Source organism: Cucumis melo, chromosome 4 (assembly GCF_025177605.1).
Source record: "Cucumis melo cultivar AY chromosome 4, USDA_Cmelo_AY_1.0, whole genome shotgun sequence".
Taxonomy (NCBI): Eukaryota; Viridiplantae; Streptophyta; class Magnoliopsida; order Cucurbitales; family Cucurbitaceae; genus Cucumis; species Cucumis melo.
Window position 1 is genome coordinate 25,019,171 of NC_066860.1, and position 19,627 is coordinate 25,038,797.

Consider the following 19,627-nt stretch of genomic DNA (forward strand, 5'->3'; position numbering starts at 1 on the left):
CTCCAATCCCAGCCTACCCCAGAGGGTAGTCAGCCATTCTTTAAGGATGAGATATGCGATCAGGTGTTGGGTAGACGACTAGGCTACTCAAAAGGCCTTGGTTGGGGACTCAAGCCGAAGGCCCGCAGAACGACGAGTGCAAGAAATTCGTCAACATCTTGTTCGCAGTCCACAGAAAAAAAGATTGAATTACAAGCTAAATTTCATGAAGCTTTGGAACAGATTGAAGTACAAGATAGAAATCATCAAGCGTTAGCTTTACAAGTGGAAACAATGAAAAAGATGATAGAAGAATTAACTCGTGCACAACAGGGACCACCACATGATTCATGTATATATGTCTCTATTATTCTTAAGTTTTTGCAATATATGATTATGTACTAAACTTAGTTACTTTTATATCATTTTTAGGACCGAAGGTGTAGAATGACGCATACGCACCTCGTTGGGAGACTTTTTGTTATGTTTGTGTTTTCTTGTATTGAGAACTATATTTTTTTTGTATTAAACGTATTATTAATTTTAAATCTTTTTTTTTAATTTGTGTTTGTATATTTCTTGTAGATACCATATTTTGGTCATTTATTTTTTATATTACTTTATTTTATTAAATTAAGTTGATTTGAATTTGAATTTATTTATTTATTAAAAAAGGAAAAAGAAAACAATAATTAAATTTCATATCCCCTCCTTGTTTTCTCTCAACCACTTCCTCCTCACAAGTCCCATGATTTTTCCCGTTCCCTCTTCACGATTTTTCCCTCCCTCTTCACGATTTTTCCCACTTTCCCACTATCACAAAAACGATCCTCACAATCTTGCAATCTTAAAAAAGAGCTACCATCTCAGTGCCCTATAAAAACAGAGAAAAAAAAGGGGAAAGGTTTGTTTGGAAGAAGGAGAAATCAGTTAAAGGGTGAAAAGAAAAAAACTATTCTGACAAAAGGTAGGTTTTTTTTTTTCATCTTTTCCTTTTACGTAGATTGTTCTTCCATTCTTCAATTTTTTTTTTGTTTTTAATTCGTTAAATTAATTTTATTCCTTCATCAAATTTTACCTAGGTTGTCTTTAATTTTTTTATGGTTAGGGTGTTTTAATTTTGTTAGGTTTAGACCAATTGAATCTATTTTTCATTAGCCTTTGTTATTATTCTAATTTTGTTGGTTTAAACCAATTGAATATTGTTGCTAATTTTGTTGGGTTAAACCAATTGGATATTGTTGCATCAAATTTTGCCTGTTTAATTTTTTGGATGTTTTAATTTTGTTAAGTTTAGACTAATTGAATCTATTTTTCATTAAATTATGAATCTTTGTGTTTTAATTTTGTTAGGTTAAACCAATTGAATACCAATAGAATAGTGTTACATCAAATTTGCTACTGTCTTTAATTTTGTTAGGAATACTATCACATCAAATCTGCCTGTGTGCTTTAATTTTGTTAGGTTTAGGTCATTTGAAAATTGTTACATCATATTACCTTTGATTTAAATTAAGTCATTTGATTAAAATTTGTTAAATTTAGGGTTTAATTTGGTTGTTTTTACTGTTTATTAAATATGTTTGATATTGATTGATTAGATTGGTTGAATGGCAGAATACTTATTTGACCGCGGTATATTATTTACTTTCGAAACATTATTTCTCAAACTGTATATATTTCTAATGTAGTATATTATTTCCAATATTTTATTTTTGAATATGTGGATATTATCTCCAACTTGTATTATTTGGTAACATATATTGTTGATTATATTATTTGTCATATTTGTCAACTATTTTATACTGTATTATTTATGGGAAAGAGTAATGTTCATTTATGAATTTTATGGTTAAAATTCCATAAATACATGAAATTTCTCAATTTTTAAAAATTAGTAAATTATTTTTTCTTATATTTTAGAATGGGACTGAGTAGTGTTTTCTTTGGAATTCATTAATTCTCTAGATACATGAAATTTTTCATTAAAGGCCTATGATGGAGATCAAAATATCAAAGTTTGATATTTTAATATTCTTGAGAAAATAAAACATCTTTTTAAATAAAAATTAAATTCTAAAGTTGAAGTTATGACCACTAGGATAATGGGAGGGGGAGGATATTATTTGAATCAAAACTTAGAGACACTTCTAAAAACACTGAGCAATGATGGGAGGTTTGGTTTGGGCTATAAGCCATCCATATATGACAAGATTAGGCTTCAGAAGGAAAAGAAGAAAAAGCGTTTGGCAAAGCTGGAGATGAGGGAGTTTGATCCAAGTATAAAATACCATAATTATATGATATTTTCAAGAGTGCTAATATAAGTTATTCATCATATAACTCTGATTTGAAGGATGATTTGTTAACGAAGATGGAAAGTTTATCGGTTGCAGCAGTGGCACAAGAAGCATCATTTGAAGGCAACACAGTTTATGCATGTCTGCCTGATTTTGAGCTTAATAATTGGGATATTGTAGATCTACCTGCATTTTCAAGAGATTTTCAAGAGTAATGATTAAGCTTTTATTTGTTTAAATTTTTATTTTTCGAATGGCTCTATCCAAGGCCATAGTATCTATTTGCTTTACAACATTAATGTACTGCTTTCTTGTTATTTAATGAAATTTCTGCATTTTCATTTCATTCATTCTAATTTCTTCTTCTCTCTGCTTTCTTTCCTGCATTTGCAAATTAAACACAAAAGTCTAAGCCCTTTCATAGACAATATTCATAAGAATGAAGATGTTAGTAATTCCAGTTCTATCCTTGATGCCTTAATACTATCGAATCTGACAAGGAAAGTGGCGATGAAGATGATGTGAGAATATCCTCAGAATTGTTAAGAATGGTAGAAGAAGAAGATGAGGTTCTAGGTCATCACCAAGAACTAGTTGAAGCAATCAATTTGGGTTCTCAAGAGGAGTCAAAAGAGGTAAAAATTGGCACATCATTGACCAGTGAATCACAAAAAAACTGATCAATTTGTTACGTGAGTATTCAGATATTTTTGCTTGGAGTTATCAGGATATGCTAGGATTAGTGTGGATATTGTAGTACACCGAGTTCCTTTAAAACCAAAATGCAACCCAGTGAGACAAAAGCTACATAAAATGAAACCTGATGTACTGATTAAAATAAAGGAGGAAGTACATAAGCAAATTGAAGCAGAATTCCTCATAGTCTCCAAATATCCTGAATGGGTGGCAAACATTGTTCCAGTGCCCAAAAAAGACAGAAAGGTGAGAATGTGTGTGGATTATAAAGATTTAAATCGAGCCAGTCCAAAAGATAACTTCCCTTTTCCTCATATCGACATGTTGGTGGATAACACTGCAGGATACTTAACTTTCTCCTTCATGGATGGTTTTTCAAGATATAATCAGATCAAAATAGCTGAAGAGAGAAAAAACGACATTCATTACCCTTTGGGGAACATTCTGCTACAAAGTAATACCTTTTGGTTTGAAAAATGCTGGGGCAACATATCAGCGAGCAATGGTTACACTTTTTCATGATATGATGCATAAAGAAATAGAGGTGTATGTTGATGATATGATCGCAAAATCCAAGGCAGATGAAGATCATACAACCACACTCCAAAAATTATTTCATCGGTTGAGAAAGTATCAATTGAAATTAAATCCATCCAAATGTACATTTAGGGCAACCTCGGGAAAGCTACTGGGATTCATCGTTAGTGAAGAAGAGATCAAAGTAGACCTAGATAAAGTAAGGGCTATCATGGAAATGTCATCCCCTAAAACAGAAAAGAAATTCGAGGTTTTCTAGAAAGATTGAACTACATATCCAGATTTATCTCACATTTAACACCAACATGTGAACCAATCTTCAAGCTCTTACGTAAAAACAACCCAGGAAAAATGGAATGAGGATTGTGAAGAATCTTTCAATAAAATTAAGCAGTATTTGCAGAGTCCACCGGTACTGATACCTCCAGCTCCAAGGCAACCGCTAATCTTGTATTTAACAGTATTAGAAAGTTCCATGGGTGGTGTTCTAGGACAACATGATTTATCAAGGAAGGAGCATGTCATTTATTATTTGAGCAAAAATTTTACCGATTATGAGTCTAGATACTCAATGTTAGAGCGAACTTGTTGTGCTTTGGTATGGACCGCTCATCGTTTGAGGCAATATATGTTATACCACACGACATGTCTTATTTCAAAAATGGATCCAATAAAATACATTTTTGAGAAACCCTTATTATCTGGAAGGATTGCAAAATGGCAAGTTTTATTGTCAGAGTACGATATTGTTTATGTCATTAAAAAAGCAATAAAGGGAAACGCAGTTGCTGATCATTTAGCTGCTCAACCAGTAGCAGATTACGAACCTATGAGGATTGATTTCTCTGATGAAAACATATTTCTAGTTGAAAAGAATGCTAGAGATCATGAGACATGGACTATGCTTTTCGATGGTGCCTCAAATGAGTTGGGACATGGGATTGGAGTTGTGCTAATTTCTCCAGAAGGAAAGGTTTTCCCCCTAACGGCCAAGTTATGTTTTGAATGCACTCACAATATCGTTGAATATGAAGCTTGCGATATGAGTATTAAAAAGTTGAAAGTTTTGGGTGACTCGATGTCAGTGATACATCAAGTCAAGGAAGAATGAGAAACAAGAGATGCTAAATTGATGCCTTACAGCCAATACGTTACAAAATTGTCTCAAAATTTTGAGAAGATTTCATTTGACCATGTTCCTAGGGAAGACAATCGAATGGCGGATGCCTTAGCCACCCTGGCAGTGATGCTTAATCTTAATCTTGAACTTGAACTTCATCCAATCCAAATTACAAAGCGAGATGTGCCAGCATATTGCATAAATGTTGGAAATGATAACAAGCCATGGTATTTTGACATTAAGCAATACATAAAGTGTAAAGAATATCCATATGAAGCTTCAAAGAATGACAAATGCACAGTAAGGAGGTTGGCCATGAACTTTTTCTTAAGTGGTGAAGTTCTTTATAAAAGAAACCACGATATGGTGCTCCTTCGGTGTGTTGATGAGGAGGAAGCAAAACAAATTATGACAGACATTCATGAAGGAATATGTGGAACACATGCTAATGGACATATGATGGCTAGACAAATACTTAGATCTGGTTATTATTGGACAACGATGGAATCAGACTGCATAAAATATGCAAGGGAATGTAAAAAGTGTCAAATTTATATGTATAAGATCCATGTAGCAGCATCTCCATTGCATGTCTTATCAACACCATGGCCATTTTCTTTATGGGGAATGGATGTTATTGGACCCATTGATCCTAAAGCCTCAAATGGCCATCGTTTTATTCTTGTGGCCATTGATTACTTCATTAAATGGATAGAGGCTGCATCTTATTGCAATGTTACAAGGGGAGTAGTGCTCAAGTTTATCAAGAAAGAGCTTATATGTCGTTATGGTCTCCCATAGGGTATTATTACGGATAATGCCAATAACCTTAATAACAAAATGATGGACGAACTTTGTGAGCAGTTCAAGATCAATCACCGAAATTCAACTCCATATCGCCCAAAGATGAATGGGGCAGTTGAGGCAGCTAACAAAAATATTAAAAGAATCATTGAGAAAATGACAATAACATACAAAGATTGGCATGAAATGCTACCGTTTGCGCTGCATGGATATTGCGCGTCAGTTTGTACTTCAACAGGGGTAACACCATTTTCTTTAGTTTATGGTATGAAAGCTGTTTTACCTTTAGAAGTTGAGATACCTTCATTGAGAGTTCTCATGGAAGCTAAGTTAGATGAAGCTGAATGGATACGAGGTCGTTATGAGCAGTTGAATTTCGTTGAAGAAAAACGTTTGGTAGCATTAAATCATGGGCAACTTTACCAAAGAAGATTAATGCGAGCATACAATAAGAAAGTGCATCCTCGAAGCTTTCGAGAGGGAGATTTGGTATTAAAAAGAATACTTTCGTTTCAAAAGGATCATCGAGGAAAATGAACTCCTAATTATGAAGGTCCATTCGTAGTGAAAAAAGCTTTTTCAGGAGGAGCTCTACTTTTGACTAATATGGATGGCGTTGAGTTAAAAAATCCTCTGAATTCAGATTATGTTCGAAGATATTATGCATGAGGCTCTTTTTAGAGGGTTTCGTAATGTTGAAAAAAGTCAGGAGTATTTCTAGGAAACTTACATTTAGTTCTTAGAATGTTATTTCTAGATGTGTAAACTTTCTCTCACCCCTCTCTTTGTACTCTTATTCCAAGCATTGTTGTCACATTTTTTTTTTCATTTCTTATTATATTTATTGAACATATGTTTATTTGCCAATCTTTTCTTTTATCCTTTCTAAAAGATAGTAAACATTCATGATTCATTAGTCCATTATTCTATATTTTGTTAATTAGCAAGGATCCAGTACAACTTATTGTATTTGAAAACCAAGTAAAAGCTATGATTTTCTTTTAATAAGATTTAAGGAAATATAGGTGTCTACAAGTCCAGACAAATTTTGCTATGATGGGAGTTACGTAATTGGAAATCTACATCTTAAAGGGATTCACGTTTTGTGATGTCCAAGGACTAAACAATATTGGATCTTTACAACATAGTGCAGTCATTCGCAGTTTTGATTCAAAGAGTGGCGAATTCGGCAACTTAAAAAGCTTTTATGATATATATATTTTATTCTATCCGGTGGCCATACTTATCAATTGTTAAAGAGGATTGATGAATGGAGCAGTGAGTTATTTATTTATTTGAAAATCACAATATTTTATTTTGAAATTAAATTTTTACCTAGTCCAAAGTAGGACGAGTCCAATTTTTATCAAACCTAGTCCTGGAACTAAGGTTGATGACTTTTCGAATTCGGTTAAATTGTGTCCAAATCTAAAGCTGAGGCCAAAGTCTGTCTATCAAGTCCTTTACTTATCAAACCTAGTCCTGGAGCAAAGGTTGATATCTTTTCAAATTTGGTTAAATCGAGCCCAGATCTGAAGCTGAGACCGAAGCCTATCTATCGGGTCCTTTATTTATCAAACCTAGTCCTGGAGCTAAGGTTGATGTCTTTTCAAATTTGGTTAAATCGAGCCCAGATATGAAGTTGAGGCCAAAGCCTGTCTATCAGGTCCTTTATTTATCAAACCTAGTCCTGGAGCTAAGGTTGATGTCTTTTCAAATTTGGTTAAATCGAGCCCAGATCTGAAGCTGAGGTCGAAGCCTGTCAATCAAGTACTTTTTTTTTTCAAACCTAGTCTTGGAGTTAAGGTTAATGTCTTTTTGAATTTGGTTAAATCCAGTCCAGATCTGAAGCTGAGACTGAAGCCTGTCAATCAGGTCTTTTTTTTTTTTTATCAAACCTAGTTTTCGAACTAAGGTTGCTGTCTTTTTGAATTTGGTTAAATCGAGCCCAGATTTGAAGCTGAGGCCGAAGCCTATCTATCATGTCCTTTATTTATCAAACCTAGTCATGGAGCTAAGGTTGATAATCTTTTTTAGTTCTCTCTAAAAAAATAAAATTTTGCCCAAATACTTTATCTATTTCCTTTGTCCACCTTTAAATATTTTCAGGATGGACAAAGGGGGCAAGTTGTAGATACCATATTTTGGGCTTTTATTTTTAATATTAATTTATTTTATTTAATTACTTTATTTTATTAAATTAAGTTGATTTGAATTTGAATTTATTTATTTAAAAAAAGAAAAAAAAATAATTAAATTTCATATCTCCTCCTACTGTTTTCTCTCAACCACTTCCTCCTCACTAGTCCCACGATTTTTCTCCCTCCCTCTTCACGATTCTTCCCACTTTTCCACTATTAGAAACATGATCCTCACGATCTTGCAACCTTTAAAAAAAACTATCATCTCAGTGCCCTATAAAAACAAAGAAAAGATATTTTTGGAAGAAAGAAAGATCAATTAAGGGGTGAAAAGCAAAAAAACTATTCTGCCAAAAGGTAAGTTTTTTTTTCATCTTTTCCCTTTATGTAGATTGTTCTTCCATTCTTCAAATTTGTTTTGTTTTTAATTCGTTAAATTGATTTTATTCCTTCATCAAATTTTACCTAGGTTGTGTTTAATTTTTTTAGGGTTAGGGTGTTTTAATTTTGTTAGGTTTAGACCAATTGAATCTATTTTTCATTGGCTATTCTAATTTTGTTGGGTTAAACCAATTGAATATTGTTGCTAATTTTGTTGGGTTAAACCAATTGGATATTGTTGCATCAAATTTTGCTCTGTATTGTGTTTAATTTTTTTTAAGTTTAGTGTGTTTTAATTTTGTTAAGTTTAGACCAATCGAATCTATTTTTCTTTAAATTATGGCTCTTTGTGTTTTAATTTTGTTAGGTTAAACCAATTGATTACCAATAGAATAGTGTTGCATCAAATTTGCTACTGTCTTTAATTTTGTTAGGAATACTATCACATCAAATCTGTTTGTGTGCTTTAATTTTGTTAGGTTTAGGTCATTTGAAAATTGTTACATCAAATTACCTATGCTTTAAATTTGATTTAAATTAAGTCATTTGATTAAAATTTGTTAAATTTAGGGTTTAATTTGGTTGTTTTTACTGTTTATTAAATATGTTTGATATTGATTGATTAGATTGGTTGAATGGCAGAATACTTATTTCACCGCTGTAAATTATTTACTTTCTAAACATTATTTCTCAAACTGTATATATTTCTAATGTAGTATATTATTTCCAATATTTTATTTTTGAATATGTGGATATTATCTCCCAACTTTATTATTTGGCAACATATATTGTTGGTTGTATTATTTGTCATATTTGCCAACTATTTTATACTGTATTATTTATGGGAAAGAGTAATGTTCATTTATGAATTTTATGGTTAAAATTCCATAAATACATGAAATTTCTCAATTTTTAAAAATTAGTAAATTATTTTTTCTTATATTTTAGAATGGGACTGAGTAGTGTTTTCTTTGGAATTCATTAATTCTCTAGATACATGAAATTTTTCATTAAAGGCCTATGATGGAGATCAAAATATCAAAGTTTGATATTTTAATATTCTTGAGAAAATAAAACATCTTTTTAAATAAAAATTGAATTCTATTTATGCTTAGTTTTTTAGTTATGAATTGATATCCATGGGACATTTAAAAAATATCAAACAAAAAACTTTGTTTCGTGAACCTCGTTAATTTAGTTTAAAAGATAAATTTTAGTAATCATTTTTATGTGTGTTGTAGGGTGCTAATACATTCCCTACACACAACTGACTCTTGAACTTAAATCTGAATTTAGGTAGACCAATGTTTTTTTGGTGACCAATCACATCTTAATATGATTGGTGGCGACTCCAAACCTTTTAAATATTAAAGATTAAATGATTGGGGATGTCGGCCGCTCTGCGTCGCGAATTTCTTAATTTATTTTAATTTATATTCAATTTTTTTTAATTTAATTCAAAACGTCGGGAAAAATATTTGAGCAATTCGAACATCGTTGTGAATGTTTGAGCAAAATATTTTAAGGAAAAAAATAGAAATGAAATATTAAAAATATATATAAAAAGGAATTCCCGACGCAATGAAACGTCGGAAAAGAGGCATTCCCGACGCTGCGAGATGCGTCGGCATTAGGTTCGTCGAGAAAGAGGTATTCCCGATGCCACCTTTGCCAACGTTTATTTAGGCGTCGGGAGAGGCTTTTCCGACGCCGTACCAACATGTCGTCAGGGAAAGCCTTTGTTGACGCGGTTCTTCCGACATTCTTCCCAACGTCGTGATGTACGTCGACATATCCTTTCTCGATGTATTTTTTATTTTTGTCGACGTTTTTGAGCATCAGAAGTACCCCGTCTCTTGTAGTATTAATAATCTTAAAAAAGACTTTAAAAGGAAAATAATACAATAATCGTTTTCCGTAACTTTTAAAAAAGTACACCAACAAATCTTCCACTTAAAGATTTGACATTCTCAATGATTAATAATAATTAATTTCCGTTTCTCTTTTCTAAATATACCCATAAAAAACATTTTGTCGTTAATTTACAATAATTTCCTTTAATAATTGTTATATATAAACCCCTAAAATATTAATGAATAAAAAAAGTTACATTAACTAGGGGTCCTATAAAACAATAAGAAAACAAACCAATTTACAACATCACTAGACAAAAATTCATTACATTCTTTAGGAATATTTTGAATTTTACTATTTTTTATAATTTTTCAATTAAAATAAAACAAGATTAATTTAAGTGGTTTTTTTATTAATATAAAATCCTATATATATATAATTTCACGATTTTGCAAAAATAATTTTAGACTACAATATTATTTTTAGACTATAATACTCATTTTTCAATTTAAATAGTCTCAAAGTAAAATATATATATATATATATATATATATATAGAAAAATATATTTTAAGTTGGATGATATGAAATGTTTCAATCCTAAAAGTTATCGTAACCTATTTGAATCGCTTCTACAAAATATATAAAGACTCATCATTCGATATTTTTTCTTACAACAAATTAGTTCTTTCTCTTTATTTTATTTTTACTTGTCTATTAGTTTCTAAGTTCTTAGATTTAGAATATTGCATTCCATGTGTGGTAACACTACGTTATGGATATCGCAAAGTTTTATAGTTTTTTATGTGATTTTAGTATATTTTAAGCCTAAACAATATTTTAAAATCATTTTTCATGAATAATTTTTAAGTATTAAAGGCAAAAAGGAAAAGAAAAAAAAAAAGACATAAACAGTTGTCATACCTTTGCTCTTCTTTTTAAGAATAAATCGAAAACATCGATAAATTGAAATAATTTTTAATGAATCTATCAGAAAAATGGTAAGGTTTTTTCATTTTTTTTTTTCTTTTCAAAGGAAACAATAGTTTATTAGGATTACTGTGCATCTATCAACAAACAATTAAATTAAACAATTTCACTCAAATGATCTGAAATTATTAAACACATGATTAAATGCTAGTGTTTTAAGGTAAATAGAAAAATTTATGTGTTAACCAATCATTTATGGTCAAACCCTCTTGGAAAAGGTTGCACAACCCTCGTGGACAATGCAATGTTCGCAAATAAATGAACTTGATCCAAAACAAAATTAAATTGAATTTGATGGCCAGCTAGGAAAAAGAAAGAAGAGAGAGAGAGAGAGAGAGATTTTTTTTCTTAGGATAAAATTTGCCTCCAGATTTTAAAATATCGAATTTTTAATTTTAAGTTTTGAGTTCTTGTCTAGGTAGATATCTCAATTTAAAAAATTTGCAATTTTATTTTGTGATTCGAATTTTATTTCAATTTTACACTTTTAACTTCCTTATTTTTAAAATAAAATATTCTCGCTTTTCATTTGTTTGTATTAAAGCATATTGGTTGATTTAAAATAATTTTAAGGTGAAAATTTAAAACCAATTTCACCGCTGTTAAGAAAAGAGTAAAATTTAACTACATATAGTTGTTTTAAATTAATATAATTAACTAATAGATATTCACACTATAAATAAAACGAGAGATCTAGTGAAAAGTTAGGATGCGTTTGGAGGAAGGGTTAAGTTATGAAAAGGTTAGTGTTATGATAAAACAAGGATTCTGATAACATAATTCTTGTTTGAGTGTTATCCTAATCCTTGTTTGAGAGAATAGTTTAGAAAGATAGTTTTATGATAAGAGATATTTGGGGGAAGGGTTATGTAAGAAGAGTTATAATAGTGTTGTGAATAAGATGCTTGTGGGGGAAGAGTTAGGATGATAGGTTTATTATGGGTATTTTATGATAAGATATGTTTGGTAAAAGGGTTATGTGGGTTGAGTTATGAATAAATTTTGTTTATGTAGTAATTTTTTTTAATTGACATTGTAAATATAAGAAATAAATTATTATTGCATATCTTTTTACAAAAGAGTCGAACCCCTTTTATTGCAAATTATTTTTTCTATGTCTAATATTACTAAATTAATGAACACAATTGTCCAATTTCGAAATAATTTGTTAACAAATTGTACTAATTTTATTTCAAGTTAATTTTTAGAAATACAAATTAATTATTGCCTATTTATAATTATCGATAGCGTCTTACATTTGTTTTTAACATATATAATTACGTGGTCTAGCGCATGGGTCCATATTCATAATCATTCATCAAATTACTTATTATGTAGCATTTGAATGCCATATTGCTCAAATTGTTACTATTTGTCTTAATTTTAAAGAAATATTTTCAATCAAATTGAAGGGATGTAGAAGAGAAAAAAAGAAAAAAAAGTTTTCTACAATAGGAAAACAAATAATAGTCAATAACATAGTCCAAGCGAAGTATGAAAAAATAAGCAAGCTAGCGAAGTAACGACATAAATTATCTGGAGATGTCTCATAGGAGGACTCTACAAAAAGCCCTCCCTCTCATCATTAAGCATCTGTGTGAAATCCCACATGTCGTCCATATGAGACAACATGTGCCTTTGCAACAATGCCCTATCCAAACTGGTTAGTTTTGGCATCTCACGCAATATGCGGAAAAATTCCTAGTGCACATGGTTGTCATTGGCAAAGGCACGTGCAGGCCACTCTACAATCGTCCTGAGTTGGTTGTTCGTACACTTGAGCGCCATATGTATGACTTCAATTTCTGCCTCTCGCTAGCTTCCCCTCTTCTTTTTAGATCCGCTCGATCCGGCCCTACCCTATGATGTTCGAGAAGGTCGTGATGCGCGTACATCCTCCTAGGAAATGTCAATCCCCTGGTTGTACACTGATGGGAACTCCTCGTTCCCATCAGGCATGTCAAATCCCTCATACCCAACAGGCTCGTTAGACCCCACATCGACAAATGTCTTAACGAAGCGACCCACCATCCTATCGCGACCAAACACATATGCAAATTCGTCGTAATAGGAAAATAGTTTGTTAAGGAGCCCCTTCACTGCAGGATGCGACTACATAAAAAACAGGTCCACTTAAAAGTACTGATTTGAAAATTGGCCTGGAATTTTCGCTTAAGTGTATTTATTATGCAATCGATCATAGTGGTTATGTGGATTTGGCGTCCAGGAAATTTTTCGACCATCATGCGTACTAGTTGGGCCAGGTAACCTAGTCGGAACGTACAATTGTCAGATTTTCATCCCTCCTGGACACCAACTCCACTAAACACTCTACAAGAGTGTCCTTCGTCCATACATGCTTTAGAGCACGCGACAAGGTTGACATATTGAGAATAGAAAATGACAAAAAATATATGGAATAAGTTAGTAATTTCACAATTACACATTTACAAGATAGAAACGATTGCGAAAAATACTATGACATATAAGTTATGTACCGCATGCACGCATACATTAGATATGAAACAATACGTAGTAGAGGTCATTTAAATTCGCAACCGATGACTTCTAATTTAAAATCGATTTAGCTAAGCGTTACGGAACTACCATTCTTTGAACATTACTTCAGCTAATTCGTCGCACCACTGAGACCACTCGTTTGTCGTCTCAATGTACTGAATATCTTCTGTAATGGTGATCTTGACGTACACGGAGTCTCCCTCGTCCACGTCGTCAATGTCGTCGCAATTTTTCATTTCTCTGTTTATCAAATTATGGAGCAAGTAACATGCTAGGATGGTGCGACACTGGACTTGTAGGGGATAGTAGGACTTCCCACGAAGTATTGCCCAACGATCCTTAAGAACACCAAAGGCGCGCTCAATCACGTTCCTTGCTGAAGAGTGCTTCATGTTGAAGTACTTCTTTACATTGGTTGAGGCATTTCCAGAACCATGCCACTCTTGAAAGTGGTACCGCTAGCCTTTGTAAGGGGCGAGAAATCCCTCAGCGTTTGGATAACCCGCATCGCACAACTAATAATATCCTATTATGAAAACCAATGTTTTATGCGCTTTCAATATGTAAGTAGAAACTGGCATTGTTTGATGAAAAATAAAAAACACCATTTTGCACTTGGAGTCCGTTTTATCGCGTAAGGGCATCCCGTAAAATCCGCAAGTCTGCGGCGGATCCTTCCTAATCGGCGAGGATGTATACGAAATCTCATGTCATGTTGCAAACACCCAGTACGTTTGTCGCAATTTCCCCCTTACGCGTTTTGAACTGAGGGCGCTCTGCTGTAGCCACGTTGACCTTTAGTACGTTCAGTCTAACGTGTCAAGGCAATTCTGCACGTTTAAAGAAACGCGCTTACATTAGTGTTACGTACGATACTTCATATACAGACAACTTGTACAATGCCCACCTCAAAGCAGTTTCAATGTTGATCATTGTAGTTGTTTGTTATCGGAACAGGTTTCTTTATCAACTCGTCGTATGGTCGTAACACAGCCAACAAGACGAGGTTCAAATGTCGAGATACAGTCTCATTGGACCATACAAATTCTCGTTGAATTACATGGTTCTTCACGTCATAAGCAAGGACGTGCAAAAACATTGCTACCATTTCCTCAACATCAACAGTCTCTGTTACGAAAGACCAGCTACATTCCTAAGTAAATAGCATAGAATTGTGAATATTCGTCTGTCCATGCGTGTGCTTTGGCGACACACAAGATTTGACTCGTGTATCATGCAAAAGTACGCAAGCTGCCTAATTCTATGACGTATATCGTACGGTGTCTGTGGGAGACGCTTATCGTCGTTCATTAGTAGCTCCAACGTTAGGAGCATCTAATGTTGTGCCAGTGTGAACACAGTTAGGACTCCAAGAATGGTTTGTTGGTCCATTTCAAAGTACGTAAAGTTTCTTAAAAAATATTTACTAAGTTTATTAGTACACTATCGATTTACATTGTCAAAACATCCCTAATGAAAATTTCAATCCCTATGGCACATAAACACAAATTTTCAATTAATGCATTTAGTAATTTATTGAAAGCTTATTATGCACTTAGTAATTTTTAAAAAATCCCTACTTACATGGATTACATGTCATGTCTGAAATAATAAACATAATTTGATTAAAAGGTTATCTAAACAATTTGTAAATTTTATTGCAAGCTTATCGAAAACCAAAATTGTTGAAAGATATGAAAATTGTTCCCTTTTACTTAGTGTAACATAAAACAAATAACATATTTCAAACATTATTTTAAAAGACGTGTTGCGGTTAAATTTTATGAAATTGTAACTACAATTCTATTAGTCATAGGTATTTTAAAAATAGTATGTGGTACAAGTACTAACACGTCAAAATAGTATTTTAAAAATAGTAAGGCATATAATTGTATGTGTCATAATGAACAAGGTATTTCAATTAGTTAAACAGATTTTAGAATGTTATGAAATGTGTAGTCAATCACCTTTTACATATATTTAATTTAATGACTATCCAAACTTAGGGGCATATATTTAAAAAACATTAATTTATAACTTTGATCACTTAAAAAAATTGTGAAGTTCTCATTTGTATTACTTAGAATGATCGAAATTCACGTTTTAGCCTATGCTTGTTATGATATGGTAGTTGAAAATTTTTTTTTTATTATTTTTGTAACAAAGAGTTGTGAAATAATTGGTTACTTATACTAATGAAAATGTAGACATTGGTATGGTAATTTTGGAAAGAAAATGTATTGCACATCAAAGTAAAAAATTAACACAAATTTTAAACATACAATCAAACAAAAAAAATATTAAATAGATACAATATTCATGAAAATAATTTATTACAAAACCAATAGTTTGTAGTCTATATACCTAAAGTACATAATTTGTATTCTAATGGAAAAAAACAAATACAATATAAAAATTGAATCTACACATGGGTTAATCCGTAATACCTCTTATAAGGGTGAGATGATCGCAGACGTTCTGAAAAAAAAAAAGTTACGATATAAGAAACGTTGAAAACATGACAAGTATTTTAAATGCAGCATAATTAAAGAAAAATAAAGGAGAAAAGGAAGGACTGCATACCTTGTATGTACAAGCAATAACCCAAAATTAAGATTGAAAGATGTACGTTAAAAACAACAACATTGAAACGTAAAAATCATTTTTGAAAACAAATGTTAAGCAGGCTCAAAGTTTAGAAATCAGTTCAATAAGTTAATTTCATAGTTGTGGAAACATCAATTAGGAGGGATGAAAAACAAGGCAGAAACATACGTTAGAAAAAAGGCAGAAACATACGTTAGAAAAAAGGCAGAAACATACGTGAGAAAAAAGACAGAAACATACGCGAGAAACAAGGCAGAAACAGAAACATACGTGAGAAAAAGGCAGAAACGTGGGTGAGAAAACAAGGTAGAAACATACATGAAAAAAAGTATGGAAAGGTTAGAAGCATTTACCTACGAAAGACAAATTTGAAAAACAAAGGAACAAGGCAAGCAATGAGAAGTGGAAGTAGTAAATCATAAGAGGAGATGAGGTTTATAAAGGAGTAGATAAGGAGTAAATATGCCCATAAATGACCACACCAAGAAAAGGCAGAGGGAATCTCTTGCAAAATTAGTTTAAAAGATAAGTCTAATCATAGTAAAAAAATAGATATTGGAAGCTACAAAAGAAAAGTACACCTATAGAAGATAAGACAATTGCTTCAAGGGACAAAACAATAATCACCAGAAATTGTAGTTTTCCCAAACATATCAGTGAGTAAAATAGAGATTGAAAAAAAATTAGTCATCACAATGCCATATTGAATACAATTAAAAAAAAGGATACATTTGACACAAACAAATCACTGAATGGAAATGTAGTGAATTGATATATGTAAAAATGCATAAATATAACATGAATTGCATTTCATATAAACCAAATCAGTGAATCAAAATAAGCCAAAAAAGGTATGAAATGTAACATGGATTCAGATGTATGCGCTTGGTGGTACTCATCATCGGCTATATTTGAAAAAAAATAGTAATCAAACATAAGTATACCTCCTACCATGCTCGGTTAGACCCATTGCCAGCGAAGACCAATGAGAATCTGTTCTACATCAGTGAACGACAAGCTCAAACGGCAAGTTTAACATCGAGCGGCAAGGAAGACTTGCTTCAAGGGTAACACGCACATGCATGTTCACATAGAACACGTAAAAAACAGAAAATGGGAAGGGGTTTGGAGGCAGCGCCGGTGGAGGGCAGCCTTCAACAAACCAACTTTCGTTTTCAGGAGTGAGAGAGACAAATGAGAGAGATTAAGATCGGCGTGGAATCCATGTATGAAACCCCTTTTTGATAATAATGGGACCGACCAAACTCCCCTTCAAGGAATCGACGAAAATCAAACATCGAAGTCAATACGGAGAAGAATAAAGCAAAGAAATCAGAAGTTGAAAAGAAGAAACACGGATTGAAGGGGTTTCCGATTCGAAGTAGATTTCGGAAAAAATAATGGAGGGAGATTATGGGGAATCGACTGTAGAAACATAAATGGAAGATAATAGAGAGAATAATGGAAGGGAGGTAGAACTGAAAGAAGAAGATAATCGAACGGAGGCGGAAACATGGGTTGAAGGGAGCCGAAAACATAGGTTGAAGGAAGGCAAAAACACGAGTTGAAGGGAGGCGCAACACGGTTTAAAGGGGGTTTCGGCAGATTAATTTTGGAAGAAGAAAAGGGTTAAAACGGGGATTATAGAAACCCTAAAACTAGGGTTTCCATAAATCTTGGCGTAATCGAGAGTTAGGGTTGGACTAACCTAAGCCCACAATGTTAACCCTAACCCCAAACAGACCCTTAAAATTAAAAGCGTAAACTTGAAATGTTAAATAAAATTAGATGTAAAAGATAAAATTGTAACATTTAAACATGATCAAAATAAATTCAAAATTTATAGATTAAAAACAAAAGATTATGAAAGTAAAGAGGAAATTCCAGACTAAACTTGTACCGTTGAAAATTTAGATATAAATGTTAAAATTTAAAGAAAAAATATATAATTAGATGTAGGTAGGCAGAGTATGTTTGGAAAAGAATATTTAGGGTAAAATATATTTGTAATGATTATGAAACATCTAATCTAATTTGTTTTTGTAAGATAACTAATTATTATTATTATTTTCAAATTGAACACGTCAAGGTATGGAATTAAGAGGTGGAGTTGGAGCCGGTGGTAAATTGAAGGAAAAATATCGGAGTGGAGCCCAACTGAGCGGTCTCTCCCATTCTTCCATCTCCATTTCCATCAACTCCGTTCTCCAAACTTTCAGACCGCTTTCTCTCTCTCCAAATTCAATCCCAAACCCCCAAAATTTTACCCTCTTCAACCCTAGAACTCCCTAATTTGTTCCTCAAACCCTCCCTTCTCCCTTAAACCATGCTCCAATTCTTCTTCACCGTCGCTTTCTCCGCGGTTCCTTTGACTCTCTACGTTCCTCCACTCCGTAGCTTCAATCTCTTCGTCGAGACCATGGAGGAGATACTTCGCGAGTCTAGAACATACACCAATCGAGTCTATCCCCGAGCTCGCCATGTTTGGTTGAGGGTTTTGGATTGTATTCTTTGCAGCACCAGGTAGATTTTTTTTCTTCTTTTTCTTTTCAAGATTTCCAACCCCAGGACTCTCGTCTCTCTGTATATATTCTTTTATTTTCTCTCTCCTTTGTTTCATAAGATTTTAATGAGTGTGGTTTGTGGTGCTGACTGCTCATACTGTTCTTGCGGGATTCCGTTGTAAATTGCTTATCGTAAAATGTAAGAGGAGGATGTGTTTCTTGTTAACTTTTAGAAAAATAAAATAAAATGAAGAGATGATGTTCACAAGTTAATATGGGTTAGCTGTGATGTTCCGGTTCTCTCTTTACCTTTAATTTGATGTTTTCTAAATTTGTTTTGCTGAATCTTGGGAGTGAAATTGCTTCCATGTCCTGACTTAGCTAGTAATTTTGATGTGATATACTTGTATTCATTCATTTACAGTTGATGAATTGATTGCAAGGCTGAAAATGGAAGCTCTAGATTTAGATAAATGTAATTCACTGTGTTTGATAGGGTTGAATTAGAGCATCATTTTCATTATTTAATTGTGTGAGTGATGTCTTCCATCTAAGATTTCATTAGTGAATGTAAGATTTTGGTGTTTATTCCACAGCAACTGCAGGATTGATTCCTATGAAGTTGATTGGGTGGGAATATCAGATTGTTGGCCTAAATTCATACTTCCCTTTCTAATTTTTTGTCTGTTTTCTAGAGTTGTTTTCTAAATGCCAAATTTTGATAACTCAAAAATAAATTTTAAAAGTGTATTTTTTGCTTTTCGAATTTGACTGCGAATTCAAATATTACTTAATAATGATAAGAACTACAGGTGTAAAAACAACACGATTTTCAAAAATCAAATAGTTATAGATTTTCTATTTTATTTTTTTTACATTGAGGTTAGGGTTAGTACTGAAAGAGGAAGACAAACAAGAATTCGAAACTTATTGAGTTTCCAGCTTGAACTAGAACTTTAGAGGGTATTTTTTGAACAACCCAAGCCTTTATTACTAAGATCTTTGTTCACTGAAATCAAAATGTAACAAAATTCATGCTCCCTTCCTATACTAACTCTGTTAATTTATTGTTTAATAACTTTATACATCATTAGCCCCTTTACAACACAAAGTTTCCTTTTTCTTTTTCTGTTTAAGTTCAACGATTGTAGGACGAGGATCAAATCATCAACTTTTGAGATGGTAATTGGTGTTT

General features: G+C 32.5%; 1 protein-coding gene and 1 pseudogene across 1 annotated transcript; both read left to right on the top strand.

Moving 5' to 3' along the window:
• Positions 1-2,084: 2,084 nt before the first annotated feature.
• LOC103500384 (uncharacterized) lies at positions 2,085-6,105 on the top strand (annotated as a pseudogene).
• Positions 6,106-18,083: 11,978 nt separating this feature from the next.
• Positions 18,084-18,705, top strand: LOC107991865 (uncharacterized). The gene has a single exon (XM_017047263.2). The coding sequence runs from the start codon at positions 18,255-18,257 to the stop codon at positions 18,453-18,455; it is 201 nt and encodes a 66-aa protein (XP_016902752.1). The 5' UTR covers positions 18,084-18,254; the 3' UTR covers positions 18,456-18,705.
• The last annotated feature ends 922 nt before the right edge of the window (positions 18,706-19,627 follow it).

Coding starts and splice junctions, on each gene's coding strand:
- LOC107991865 (XM_017047263.2), top strand. CDS start 18,255: ATGCTCCAATTCTTCTTCACCGTCGCTTTCTCCGCGGTTCCTTTGACT.